The sequence below is a fragment of the Thalassophryne amazonica genome, chromosome 16, assembly GCF_902500255.1.
Source record: "Thalassophryne amazonica chromosome 16, fThaAma1.1, whole genome shotgun sequence".
In the NCBI taxonomy this organism is placed as follows: Eukaryota; Metazoa; Chordata; class Actinopteri; order Batrachoidiformes; family Batrachoididae; genus Thalassophryne; species Thalassophryne amazonica.
In genome coordinates, this window is record NC_047118.1 from 60,154,263 (window position 1) to 60,169,336 (window position 15,074).

The 15,074-nt window shown below is 41.3% G+C and overlaps 1 protein-coding gene across 4 annotated transcripts in view; it reads right to left on the reverse strand.

Moving 5' to 3' along the window:
- The window catches only part of tecpr1b (tectonin beta-propeller repeat containing 1b), a 70,523-nt gene that overhangs the window by 23,231 nt on the left and 32,218 nt on the right, over positions 1-15,074 (reverse strand). For all 4 annotated transcript variants that reach the window (XR_004565617.1, XM_034190345.1, XM_034190346.1 and 1 more), the window contains exons 8-12: positions 6,475-6,575; positions 6,283-6,384; positions 4,600-4,727; positions 2,686-3,278; positions 1,818-1,927 (exon numbers count right to left, since the gene is read on the reverse strand). Coding sequence is in view for 3 of the 4 variants with exons in the window: in XM_034190345.1 (XP_034046236.1) it covers positions 1,818-1,927; positions 2,686-3,278; positions 4,600-4,727; positions 6,283-6,384; positions 6,475-6,575 (1,034 nt within the window). In the remaining variant the exon portion in view is untranslated. The remainder of the gene's footprint in view (positions 1-1,817; positions 1,928-2,685; positions 3,279-4,599; positions 4,728-6,282; positions 6,385-6,474; positions 6,576-15,074) is intronic.

Here is a 15,074-nt window from a genome sequence, read left to right on the forward strand (position 1 = left end):
ATCAGGTGTCCCCTATGTAAGGATGAAGCCAGTACCTGTTGAACATGTTTTTCTCTTTGAAAGGCTGAGGAAAATGGGACGTTCAAGACATTGTTCAGAAGAACAGCGTAGTTTGATTAAAAAGTTGATTGGAGAGGGGAAAACTTATACACAGGTGCAAAAAATTATAGGCTGTTCATCTACAATGATCTCCAATGCTTTAAAATGGACAAAAAAAAAAAGATGCGTGGAAGAAAACGGAAAACAACCATCAAAATGGACAGAAGAATAACCAGAATGGCAAAGGCTCACCCATTGATCAGCTCCAGGATGAGCAAAGACAGTCTGGAGTTACCTGTAAGTGCTGTGACAGTTAGAAGACGCCTGTGTGAAACTAATTTATTTGCAAGAATCCCCCGCAAAGTCCCTCTGTTAAATAAAAGACGTGCAGAAGAAGTTACAATTTGCCAAAGAACACATCAACTGGCCTAAAGAGAAATGGAGGAATATTTTGTCGACTGATGAGAGTAAAATTGTTCTTTTTGGGTCCAAGGGCCGCAGACAGTTTGTGAGACGACCCCCAAACTCTGAATTCAAGCCACAGTTCATAGTGAAGACAGTGAAGCATGGTGGTGCAAGCATCATGATATGGGCATGTTTCTCCTACTATGGTGTTGGGCCTATATATCGCACACCAGGTATCATGGATCAGTTTGGATATGTCAAAATACTTGAAGAGGTCATGGTGCCTTATGCTGAAGAGGACATGCCCTTGAAATGGGTGTTTCAACAAGACAATGACCCCAAGCACACTAGTAAACAAGCAAAATCTTGGTTCCAAACCAACAAAATTAATGTCTTGCAGATGTGAAGAAATCATGAAAAACTGTGGTTATACAACTAAACACTAGTTTAGTGATTTACAGGATTGCTAAAAAAGCAGTTTGAACATAATAGTTTTGAGTTTGTAGCATCAACAGCAGATGCTACTATTATTGTGAACACCCCCTTTTCTAATTTTTTTTTACTAATAGCCCAATTTCATAGCCTTAAGAGTGTGCATATCATGAATGCTTGGTCTTGTTGGATTTGGGAAAATCTACTGAATCTACTGGTACCTTGTTTCCCATGTAACAATAAGAAATATACTCAAAACCTGGATTAATCTTTTTAGTCACATAGCACTATTATTATTCTGAACACTACTGTAAGTATGAAGTGTTGGTAAAGGTCCCAGTATGTGCTCTCTGAGCACTTCCTGTTCTTGGGTTTAGTAGGAAGATGAACTATAATGGCATTTTCACAGACTTTCCTAAAACTATCAGCCAGTTTAAAAATAAAAAAAAATTAAGAAAGAAAGAAAATCCACTGGTCCATCAGCCCGCTGGTTTTCTGAAGAAGGTACCATGGTACTGTGTGTTTACAAGACAAAATAGTTTATGATCAAAAACAAATATCAGATTTACATATGTTATGCACCTTCCAGACCTCTTTGGCCTCATGTCTTCTGCCTTCTAATCCAATCTGGTGCAAATCTTTCTCACTCAGTCTCAAATGCACTTTAGTTTCCTGCACCTGATCTATTTTTGCCTCAGCAAGTGTACCGCAGCCAGAATGAACTGAACCCAGTAGAACCCACCAAAGGTTGATGAGATGATCTTTACCTTATTTTCTTTAGTTAACAGCTTAGAAAATGCCAATAACATAATATGTATATGGCTTCTATATTTCAAACAAACATCTTGGAGTGGAGGAAACCGTGACATAGAAAAACACCCCAAAAGAGGAAAACCAGGGCTGTGTTTGTGGGAGACAAGACAGAAAGTAATCAGTCTTACGTTGCTCCTCTCTAGCGGTTTCTTGCTGATCTCCTCTCTGTGCTCCTGCTGTTGTTGGCTCCATGCTGCTGACTGGACTGGAGTCAGTGAGACAGAGCTGGTGAGAGGACCTGACAGACAAACAGACATACTGTCAGATTAAAGAAGCTGCAGGGAACTTGCGTTTTTGAGTTCTGGAAAACATGAGCCTCCATTACTGAGCACATCCACTGTATACCTTGGACTAAGACATAAAGCTAAAGCAATATTTACATGTATTCTAATAATAACATCAAATTCATTTATACAGCACTTTCAGGATAAATACATTTCAAAGTGTTTTAAAACACAAAATTTACATAATCATAGGTTAAAAACATGACATAAAATTAATATAAATACAGACAAACACTGAAACCTAAGTATACACAAAATGTCAACTTAATACTACATATTTTAAAAGAATAAAAAGGCATTAGTACTGGCTAGAATGTGTTGTTTTACCCTGAATTTTGAAACTGAAATTGTTAGAACAAAAACTGTATTCCAAACACTAATGTCTTCTAATTTGTATGAAGAGATCCATGTCAAATGCTTAATCTGGATCTGGTGCACAAATATGTATTTGTATAGAGTGACTAAATTGTTTTTGACCATCCAAAGCAAGTTACTGATCAGTAGTCAATGGTCTAAGTTGATTTTGTTGAGTAAGCAGGAGACAAATGGACCAAATAACCCGAATTATACTATGAGCTTAGTTGTAGTTACTTTGGATTTCCATGAGTATTTGACGTTCCACATTTTTAAATATTTGGGAGTAGCTATCTCAGTTGCATTTCTATTTACACCACATGTTGAGTGAAAGTCTGAATTGTGGTTGTTTATGTACCTGTGGGACTAAGCCAGCTGATCTGTGAAGTTGCATCCACATTGCAGCCTCCACCAGAGATCCAAGCCCACACAGGTCCATCCTCCTGTACAACCCTCTGAGAGGTCTCTAAATCATAGGTGGCCTCGCCATTGCCACCACCCAATGAACACGCCGCCGCTGCTACCTCTGAATGTTGAGCTGTTTCTGCCCCCTCCAGATCCACATTACTCCAGGGGACATAGTGAATTGTGGCCTCAGGGGTTGGCATTATCTGGGCTGGGCGGGACTCTCCGTTTACCTCCTGGGAATCTTCTGTGATGGATGGTTGCATTGTCCAAGCTTTCTCACGGTCTGAGACCAGGCTATTGATGAAACTGTCACTGGTGGGGATGAAGGGTTTGGTGATGTCTTTTGCAGTGGAGGTGTCCTCTGCAGCCAAGGAAGGAGCAAGCATCTCACCTGCCCCTAATGGGACTACTGACGGGTCTCCAGCCTCCAGGACTGGAGTGTCTTTAGTGCTCTTTGGGGACTCAGCAGAAACCAACTCTGAGCCTACAGCCGTGCAGGTCAGACCTAAATTATGGGAGACTTCCTTTGGCTGGCCATCGTCACTATTACACAACGAACACAGACACACACAGAGTATGGAAAATAAAGGAACAATAATTTTACTTGGCCAATCACTTCCATTACAAAAGCCAACATCTGTATCCTTCATGTGACAATTACAAGGGTCATCTGTATTGGTCTGAATGGTAAATTTATTTACTCCATTAAAGCCCCCCCCCCCCATTAAAAGCCTCCCCTGATTTTTTCAGCACGTTGGCACATTGCATGTACTGAAATTGTGAATTCCTGAGAGAACATAGTATGATTTTAAAGTTTCTACCCATACATCTCCATGCTTTTAAAATGTTCAAGTCTGGCTGTGTTTTGAACCGAGGTTCCTCTGGTCTGAACCCCAACGCTTAACCACTAGACCATCTTGTGAAGGTGAATGTTTTAAAATAAAGAAAATGCTTTTATTCGAAAATAACTCTAATAATACCAGATTTTATGGGCAGCCAATCATTTCTTTTTCAACCACGCACTGACACAGTCACTTGCTGATCTTTTGGAAGCAGTTGCTATAAGGATCATGGCAAGCTTTTCTCTGACTTACCATTTTTAAATTAGTCTTTTTTGGCTAGCCACCTTCTGCCATGAGTTTAATATTTGCATCATATGTTCTCCTCAGTTGCTGGTTAAAATACATTTTCAGGAGGAACAAAAAATCAAGACACTGAATATAATACAACCCCAGTTTGAATGCATTTTGAAGTGGAAACCCACAAAGTCTTACATTTGGACCAATAGGGTATTCCCCCTCCGAGCTGAGAGCAGGAGGGGTTTATGTGACTACCACTGTGTGTGCACTTTTTAATCTGCGTGTCTGTGGATGCTAAAGGTTCTGACCGTCCTCCTCCATCATTTTATGGTGATAATCATCATTACCCAACGGATTAACACAGACTCACATTGCATTAGATTAAGGCCACTGCATAGTCCTGCAGGTCATGTCTGTCAGTCCCCAGGGTGAGGGATTCCTTCTCTGTGTATAGTGTTTCAGACAGACTTCAAATGAGGGAGACAGCAACTGTCTTCACAGAAAAGCTCATATTTAATCAGAAACTAGCAGCCCAGTTCAGTATTTGTCCTCTTCCTTCTGATCCAGTAATTATTTTGGTGATATTTTGCTTCATCAGTAGGGCAACCGTCTGACAGCTGACCAATCAACAGCAGTGTAGTGGGCTGTATCAATGTCATGAACGTTATTTTGGTGGGCACACCTCTTCCTTTTCAATGCTGAAAGCAGAGCTTTATTAGATGACTTTTGGCTCTCTTAAACATTGTGCCTGTCTGAGGCACTATACAACAGCCTTTATTACTAACCTGTGTAGCACGGCCTTTTTGTTACTGCCCCATTGGGCCAAAATAGGGATCCAACCATTCCCACTTGGTTCACATGGAGTCACACCTATTCTGAAATACAGGCCACGGTCTTCACCAACTGCCCACACCTGACACACAGAGAAACACAAAAACAGAAAGGAGCCAATAATCAAAGACGTAGTCACATATTTAACTACACAAGTCCTATACAGGCCGTGAGGCCCATTGGCCCATGCTTAATCCTGGATACTGCAGCGCAAAGTGAATGAGAGTCTACAAATTCCCCAGGAGTGGACACCAGTCCATCACAATTTACCTACTGAGCCAAGGCTGGTGATCATTTACAGCTGAGTGGACTGGGATGACAGAGATGAAGCATGATGTCCAAGGACACAGATAGTTCCACAAGTATGAGTTTCAATAATATTAAAAAAATGCTTAATTGGATAAAGGTGTCAAATTTTTCATTCACTCTTTCATGATGCATCAGAAGCAGTGAAGAAGACAAGTGAGTGTTACTTTATAAGGTGATACACTGTAACACTGGCACCTACCACCTAAAACAAGCTGAAGCCATAACTGCAGCCATGAAATATGAAATGTGGGATATGATGACGGCGGCTTGGCCAGCTTCTATTAGAGAGTGTCCCATATGTGAGGCCAGTAAGAATATAGTCTGGGGATATATAAGGCTGGGCCTGAGGTGCTACTGCTGGGACGCTACACTCAAGTTACAAGGCAGCGGTGGGACAGGACCACAGTACAGGAGGGGCGGGGCAAAGGGGTGCGAGACGGAAGGGGAGGAGGTGCGAGATGCAAGTTTGCAGTGCTTGCAAAGTCCTCAGCAGTGAGATACTGCACCAAGCTTTTCTGCCTTGTCTTGATCCGGCTGGCTCTGAAACCAGATCCAATGTGAGGATAAAGTGAATCGGTCAGAGGGGAAGCAGCAAGGAAAATAAATAAGTAACTAAATAAACAAATGGATTAATAAAATAAAAAAGAGGCTGGAAGCTTGATCCGGTAAAGTGGAGAGGAATTTAAAATATATATTAGTAAGATAATCTGGAAGATGTTATTGTATCTTGAATTCACGTTTATTCACAGTCCTCTGCAGATAACATGGATCAGATCTGATTTGGGGACTGAAAAGGTTATTCAGGGGTGAGAATGAAGTTACAATATTACATATTATAAAGCTACAGTGTGTAGGATTTCCGGGTGTTTATTCGCAGAAATGGAACATAGCATTCATTGGTGTATAATTACCTGCAACTATGAACTGATTAATTTTCATGACCTTAGAATGAGCTCTTCATATCTACATGGGAGTAGACCCCTCATGGAGGTCACTATGGTGGATGGCCACGTTGATACAGTAGCCCAAAAGGGACATATTTACCGCGCCTTTTGCAGCGTGACTAGAAGACTACAGAAAAAGAAAGGGAATGAGTGGTTGCTCCCCTATACACTGTCTACTGGTTGGTAGTGCAGTGTGACAAGTTTAAGGACCCTTGTTTTTGTAAAATTGAGGATTATACATATTACTTCTCACAAGAGAAGACAAGGGGGCATGAATCCCTGTCGCCAAAGAAGTGAAAACATGAAGGGAAACATAATCATGACTGGTGATGGCAAAATGCATACATATAGAGAACCTATTAGTGACACTGAAGTCTCCAAAACCTGGTCATTGAGTCCTACATCCAACATCATCATCTCCCCTCCGATGCTGATCCAGCCAGAGCCACAGGGGTTATGCGAGTTTATGCCACGCCTGAACCACACCTGGCCACAGAAATACAGAAAAAGTTTAACATGCCTTGTCAGTGCAACATTATGCAAATTAAGTCTGATCCCTAAAGTGTTCTGATTCACCCTGTAGTCTTTCGTGACCACCCAGACCACGCTGACTCCAACAGCCACATGAAGTGCTTCAACCTCCTTCCCAGGAGATTCCACCTCCACCCATGATGTACCTGACAAGAGAAAACTTATGCATGCTTACAGATACAAATTCAAGTCAGGACTACAGAGAATTAACCTCACTCACTCATCTTCAACCGCTTATCCGGGACTGGGTTGTGGGTAGAAATAAACTGTCATTAATAAATACAAAAATGTACGCATTTCACATGCTGTCCAATGTTAGCTTTACTTTCTGCTGTTGGCTGACTTAAAAAAAAAAAATAATAATATATATATATTTTTTTTGTGTATTCTAGGGCCGTCTTATCAAGGAAAAAATTATATTTGCATGACTGGAGGCTAGGTCCTTTTTGGAATATCAGAAGTTTTGTCTTGTTGGATTCACTGTCTAGGTTTGGGAAAAATTGTGTAAAAGGTCAAGTTACTATTGTAGCCCTTCTTTGGTTGGAGACCAGGTCATCTGTGAAAAACAGGCATTTGATTTCTGTGTCTACTCCAGTGATGCCAGGTGTGTGTGTATATATATATATATATATATATATATATATGTGTGTGTTGAAAAGGGTCGGGCTCAAACTGCATCCCTGTCTAACCCCCCTGCTGTGGGGAAAGAAGTCTGTGTTTTTTTGCCAATCTTAAAGGCACACTTGTTGTTTGTGTACATTGAGTTTATGATATATGTTTTTCCTCCAACCCTACTTTCCAACAGTTTGTACAGCAGACCCTTGTGCCAAATTGAATCAAATGCTTTTTTGAGTTCTACAAAACAGGAGAACAGTGTGCCTTTGTTTTTGTTTATCTGGTTGTCAATCAGGGTGCTGAGGGTGAAAATATGGTCAGTTATACGTACAGTAATTTGGTTTAAAAAACAATTTGGGATTTGCTCAGGGCATTGTTTTCAGTAAGCGCAGGAGTCTGTGGTTTGATTATCATACAGAAGATTTTCCCAAGGTTGCTGTTGACATAGAATTATTTGGTTTCAGGTTTGTCCCAGCTTTTGTGGAGTGGCGTTATCAGTCCAACTTTCCAAATATTGTGGAAGATCCCAGAGCTAAGGATAATGTTGAAGAACTTTAATATGGCCAATTAGAATTTGAAATCTGTGAATTTGATAATTTAATTTAGGATGTTGTCAACACCACCAGCCTACTTGGTTTCAATTGATTTTAATTTGTCCTGCAATTCTTTAAGGTCTTTTAAATCTTCATGTTTTTGTTTATTTAGGCTGTTCCAATCTTCCCAGAATTTATTTGTTTTTATGGGCTCTTCAACAGTGTGTAGCTGGTTTCTAACATGTTCTCATTTTTTCCTTACTGTATTTTTATATTGTAGTAATGTTTTGCTAAAGTGAAGACGTGTTCTGGTTGTTTGGATTTCTGTGTTTTTGGTTTGATATGTTTCTTAACTTCATTCTGAGATCTTTACATTCATAGTCAAATCATCTGTCATGGTTTTGGTTATTTTTGTTTTTTTTGTTTGGGGCTTTTAGGTTTGCTAGGGATGTTGAAAGGTCAAATATATTGTTGAGGTTTTCTACTGCCTTGTTTACACCTTCACTGTTTAAATGTTTTTTGCTTGTTTTTCCAGAAACTGGCCTGCACGATCAGTGAGGAAATATATGCTTTCACATTAAACTCGGCTCTAAACCTCCTGCCAGCAGCAGGAATGCAGGTCTGCATGTGTTTTTCACATTTCCTTATCTTTCAACTCTGCTATTCCAAGAAAGCCCGACTGAGGCTGACCCATGTGTGGCCCATCAGTCTGTTACGCGTTTTTCCCTTACTTTGGCAACGTTTTTTTTTTTTCTTCTTCTTTTTTCACTGGCACTATCATGATTATGACCATGTAAGAAATAAAGTTGCTAGCTTGTTCTTATAGCTGCTAGCTCACTGGTGCCTAGACAATTCCAATGAAGTTGGGACCTTGTGTAAAATGTAAATAAAAACAGAATACAATGATTTGCAACTCCTCTTCAACCTATATTCAATTGAATACACCACAAAGACAAGATATTTAATGTTCAAACTGATAAACTTTATTGTTTTTGTGCAAATATTTGCTCATTTTGAAATGGATGCCTGCAACACGTTTCAAAAAGCTGGGACAGTGGTATATCACCTTTATTTCGATCAACACTCAATAAGTGTTTGGGAACTGAGGACACTAATTTTTGAAGCTTTGTAGGTGGAATTCTTTCCCATTCTTCCTTGATGTACGACTTCAGTTGTTCAACAGTCCGGGGTCTCCATTGTCACAGTTTGCACTTCATAATGTACCACACATTTTCAATGGGTAACAGGTCTGGACTGCAGGCAGGCCAGTCTAGTACCCGCACTCTTTTACTATGAAGCCACGCTGTTGTAACACGTGCAGAATGTGGCTTGGCATTGTCTTGCTGAAATGAGCAGGGATGTCCCTGAAAAAGATGTTGCTTGGATGGCAGCATGTGTTGCTCCAAAACCTGGATGTACCTTTCAGCATTGATGGTGACATCACAGATGTGTAAGTTGCCCATGCCATTGGCACTAACACACCCCCATACTATCACAGATGCTGGCTTTTGAACTTAGCGCTGGTAACAATCTGGATGGTCTTTTTCCTCTTTTGTCCAGAGGACACGACGTCCATGATTTCCACAAACAATTTGAAATGTGGACTCATCAGACCACAGCACATGTTTCCACTTTGCGTCTGTCCATTTCAAATGAGCTTGGTCCCAGAGAAAGCGGCGGCATTTCTGGATGTTGCTGATGTATGGCTTTCGCTTTGCATGGTAGAGTTTTAACTTGCACTTGTAGATGTCGCGATGAACTGTGTTAACTGACAATGGTTTTCTGAAGTGTTCCTGACCCCAGGCGGTAAGCTCCTTTACACAATGATGTTGGTTTTTAATGCAGTGCCGCCTGAGGGATCAAAGGTCACGGGCATTCAATGTATGTTTTTGGCCTTGTCGCTTACGTGTAGAAAGTTCTCCAGATTCTCTGAAATTTCTGATTATATTATGGACTGTAGCTTATGCAATCCATAAATTCCTTGCAACTGAATGTTGAGAAACATTGTTCTTAAACTGTTGGGACTATTTTTTCATGCAGTTGTTCACAAAGTGGTGATCCTCGCCCATCTTTGCTTGTGAATGGCTAAGACTTTTGGGGATGCTCCTTTTATACCCAATCATGAGTGTCCTCAGTTCCCAAATGCTTATTGAGTGTTGTTAGAAGGAAAGGTGATGTAACACAGTGGTAAACATACCACTGTCCCAGCTTTTTTGAAACGTGTTGCAGGCATCCATTTCAAAATGAGCAAATATGAGGTCTGTTAGAAAAGTAACGGACCTTTTTATTTTTTTCAAAAACTATATGGATTTGATTCATATGTTTTTACGTCAGCCAAGCTTGAACCTTCGTGCGCATGCGTGAGTTTTTCCACGCCTGTCGGTTGCGTCATTCGCCTGTGGGCAGGCTTTGAGTGAGCACTGCTCCACCTCTCTCGTCGTTGTTTCATTGCGAGGAAATGGCGGAATGATTTGGGCTTTTTTTTTCCATCAGAATTTTTTCAGAAACTGTTAGACAGGCAGCTGGAAACCATTCGAAAAATGTATCTGGCTTTCGGTGAAAATTTTACGGGCTTCACAGAGAATAAGGAGTGTTACTACAGCTTTAAGGACGGCCCATAATGGCGCACGGTGCGCCGCGCTCCGAGCCGCCATCGAGAGGCAGAAACCACCACATCATTTCTGATGGAAAAAAGACCAAATCATTCCGCCATTTCCTCGCAATGAAACAACGACGAGAGGGGTGGAGCAGTGCTCACTCAAAGCCTGCCCACAGGTGAATGACGCAACCGACAGGCATGGAAAAACTCACGCATGCGCACAAAGGTTCAAGCTTGGCTGACGTAAAAACATATGAATCAAATCCATATAGTTTTTGAAAAAAATAAAAAAGGTCCGTTACTTTTCTAACAGACCTCGTATTTGCACAAAAACAATAAAGTTTATCAGTTTGAACATTAAATATTTTGTCTTTGTGGTGTATTCAATTGAATAAGTGCGGTTTCTGCTATGGGAGCTCCCCCTGGTGGAATGAGCTCCTATTGTCCCCAAAACAACTAATTTAACCATTACAATTACTCCCCAACTGTAAAATTTAGGTAAAAAAGTTACTTATGGACTTCTGCTTCCGGTTGTATGGAGTAAGCAGCGCGAAAGACCAGCTCCTCGCGAAAATGATAAAAACTAAAATTTCCAGACCAGATATTTTCAAACGAAATAAGCTATAACACTACTGAAGAAAAAATGGAAATCAAGTCACACACCTCCACCGGGAAAAACGTCGAACCGGCTAAAGCTAACACCATGGGGCTAACGGAGGAAAGCCCGCTATCGCTGGGCACTTTATGCGCCGAAATGAGAACGGAATTTAAAGCCTACAGGGACACCATGCAGTCTGTCATTAAAACTGAGATGGAGGTATTTTGCAAAGAAATGTGTGAGGATATCTCGTCTTTGCGGGAGACCACCAAGGCAGACATTAAAGCTATACGTGAGGAGCTAACCGAGAAAGTTGAGAAATTATGCTCAACACAAACAGAAGCGGCAAATACAAAGAGCATGGAACAATCCCTCAGTGACACTTCTGACAGGCTCACTGCTCTCGAGAGCTCATACCAGTTTCTTGCCGGTGACCACAAGAAACCACAGGAAAACTGGATCGATCTGGAAAACAGAAGTCGCCAGCAGAACATCAAGATATTAAACATTCTAGAAGGTGCCGAAAACAACAAACGGACCGACTTTACGTCCAGGTTTTTCTCTCAAGTACTTCGCAAGAAAAACTTTAAGAGCCCCATTGTTGTTGAGAGAGCACACAGAAGCCTTGCCCTGAAACCACGCAATGGTGAACGACCCCGACCCATAATTGCTCGTTTCCACCACTACTCGGACAAAGAAAAAAATCATTTTGCTGTCCCGGAGCAAAGGCAAGCTGCTTTAAGAGGGGTCCCAGGTCCACATCTTCCCTGATATGAGCCCAGAGGTAGGAAGACAGCGAGCAGCCTTCAATCAGATGAAAGCCAAACTATGCAATGCTGGAATCCTGTGCCGAATGCTTTTCCCTGCACAGCTCGTGATCACGATGGACGGCATCAAAACAACGTACACCAACCCAAGGGCAGCGGAAAAATACCTTGAGGAAAACATGCCATCATCCCGACAAGAGGAGGGCTGAAAGTTAACAACAACAAAGAGACATGTCATTGTTATGGCTTACGCGGGCTGAGTAACAAACTTTCTATCAGATACCCTAAATATGTGAATTCATCTTATTTATTTTTATTATTTTATTGTTTTATTTATTTATTCCAAGAAAAGGGTTATATATTAAACATGCGTAAGGACCAAAATATAGTTAAAATGGTCTAGAAAGTGAAAAAAGGGGAGTTTAGGAACTTAGTGGTAAGTCAAATGTTCATGAACAAGCACCTCTCTGAGTTTAGACACTTTTTGCTTTGGTTTAAGCACTTTCTCTGTCCTAGTTCTGGCAGAGTAGTTAGTTTAGGGAAGCATAGGGAGGGAAGTGGGATGGTAGGGTTTAGGGGTTTTGGTCTTAGTTTCTATTTTTTGTCCTGCACTTCTACAGAATGTAACTTTTACTTTGACTGGAGGCTGTCTAAAAATACAAGATGGAGTACTTTCTTATTTTTCCCACTAAACGATCATGGCTAATGTGTCCAAATCAACTGGGAGTCAAAACTTGGTTGAGATTATCTCATGGAATTGCAAAGGTCTCAATAGTGTGATTAAATTTGGAAATATACTGACTCATCTTAAAAATCTAGAAATGGATATTGTTTTTTTTTTACAAGAAACTCACTTGAGAGATCAAGACCATAAAAGGCTATGAACCAAATGGATTGTTCAAGTGTATCACTCAAATTTCTCAGTAACAACTAGAGGTGCAGCTATTGTTAATAGAAAGACGATTCCCTTTATAACATCGAAAGTAGTATCTGACCCTCACGGACGATATGTCATTGTTATAGGCAAGCTGTACAATAAACCGGTTATTCTAGCTAGTACTATATATGCTCCCAATACTGACGACGAGACTTTTATTACTTCTGTTATTATTGCAATACCTAATATGGACTCTCATCAATTGATTATTGGCAGAGATTTTAATCAGGTATTAGACCCTATAATGGATAGATCATCACAAAAACCATTTACCATATCCAAATCTGCTAATGCCATTCACAATGGCATAAATATGTACAAACCGCTCGACACATTTAGAGCCTTGTCTCCCAATCCAAGAAAATATTCAGATTTCTCTCCAGTTCATCACTTGTTTTCTAGAATAGATTTCTTCCTGATAGATTACTCATTTCTTACAAATGTCAGACACTGCGATTATGAAGTGATCGTTTTATCCAACTATAGTCCAATGTCACTTCTTTTAGAGATGGGACATAGCCCACCAACCAAAAAAATGGAGGTTTAACAACACGCTACTATCAGATAGTACAGTAGTAGATGAATTGCAAAATCAAATTAGGATATTTCTCCAGACAAATGATGATCCAGAGATCAAGAGATCCACCCTGTGGGAAACATTTAAAGCATACTTGAGACGCCAGATTATTTCTCTAAGCAGTCTGAAAATAAGCAACATAGGGAAAAGGAATCAAATAATCACCCAAGAACTTACAGAAATTGACAGAATCTACGCTATCTCCCTGACACCAGATTTATATAAGAAGAAGCAGTCTTTGCAGACAGAACTTAACTTACTATGCACAGCAGAAACAACAAAATTGTTGACACAACTAAGATATAAACATTATGAATATGGATTAAAAAAAGGGGTAGACTACTAGCTCAAAAAAAATCAAAGAAGCAGCTACGTCCAGATTAATCACAGAGATACGAACAGATAATGGACAGGTAACAACAAATCCCGAAATATTAAACAAAACCTTTAGAAAATTCTATTCTGAGCTGTACTCCTCAGAATCAAAAAAGATCCAGATTTAATAGAACTTTTTTTGCGAACCTTCAAATACCCACTATAAGTTTTGAAAATAAAAAATATTAGACCAGCTAATTTCAAAAGAGGAAGTAACACAAATATGCAAAATTGTAAATGCCCTGGCCCTGACAGGTATAGCACTGAGTTCTATAAGGCATAGATCAGACTGCCCTTCTTCTCTTAAATGTTTATAATGAGGCACTGACAACAGGTGCTCTTCCCCCAACACTGTATGATGCGGTAAGAATCCACTAAATCCAGGCTCATATAGACCCATAAGTCTGCCTAATGTAGATAATAAAAAACTAGCAAAAATCTTGGCCACGTGGAAACAGTTCTTCCAACAGCTGTGTCACCAGATCAAACTGGATTTGTTAAAGACAGTTATTTTTCAACATCAGGCAACTGTGAGATGTAATTTCCTGCTAAACATTTCAGCTTGTCACACCTCGTCCAGTGCCCATGGGCCAGTTGCAGGGTCAGCTGCGGGGTCATCAGCCAGGAACCACCTTTCATCAACGTTTTGCCCCTTTAATCCTGGAATGTCTCCTGGTGGCGGAGCAGTGACAGGGATGTCTCCCAGTCACCCCCCCGCAGCTGACTGGTGTCACTCTCTGTAGCTGTTGTTGGGGTTAGGTGTTCTTTCCCCAGCTCTTATCCTTCCTCCTCAGCCAGATCCAAAAGCTGGCTCTCTCAGCCTCCTCAGCAAGGTCATTAGTGGCCTTCTGCAGCTTCCCTCCAGTTACACCTGCATCTCCATCTGCAACAGGCGTGTCATTGAGAGGCCCACGAATCCACGACAGCCTACTTCCACAGGGTAGGTGGCGGTCTTCCAGCCAGCCTCCCGACATTCTGCGACCGCAGGTTGGAATACTTGGCCTTCTTGCGTTCGAAGGCATTCTTGATCTCCTCCTCTGATGGAACTGCGAGTTCAATGAGGTGCACCGCTCTTGCTTCTGTAGACCACACAACAATGTCAGGGTGGACAGAAGTGATGGTAATCTCTGTGGGAAACTTGAGCTGCTTGTCTAATTCAACCCTCATGTTCCACTCCTGGTCAGGAGAGAACAGCCCTGGCATCCCTCCTTGCCTGGAGTACTTTCCACCCCCTTCCTTGACAAAGTTGATGTAACCTCTGGTAGAGGTTGTTTGCTGCCCTGTTGGCACCTCTCCAGGACCTCTGCTAGCTTCCCAAGGACCTGGTCATGCCGCCATCGATATCCCCGTAAGAGTGTGCTACTGGACAGTCCGCCAAGAGGCGGCTAACAAGCAGCTGCAGACCGTCTTCGGAGTGTGAGGTCAAGGCTGCATCATCAGCAAAGAGCATCTCACAGATGAGTACCTCCACAACCTTGGTCTTGGCGTGAAGTCGGGCGATGTTGAAGAGCTTGCCATTGACCCTGGTGTGAATGTACACTCCTTCACTGCAATCCTTCAAGGTGTACTGGAGGAGCATGGAGAAGAAGATTCTGAAGAGCGTCAGCGCAAGAACACAGCCCTGTTTCACCCCACTGCTAACTG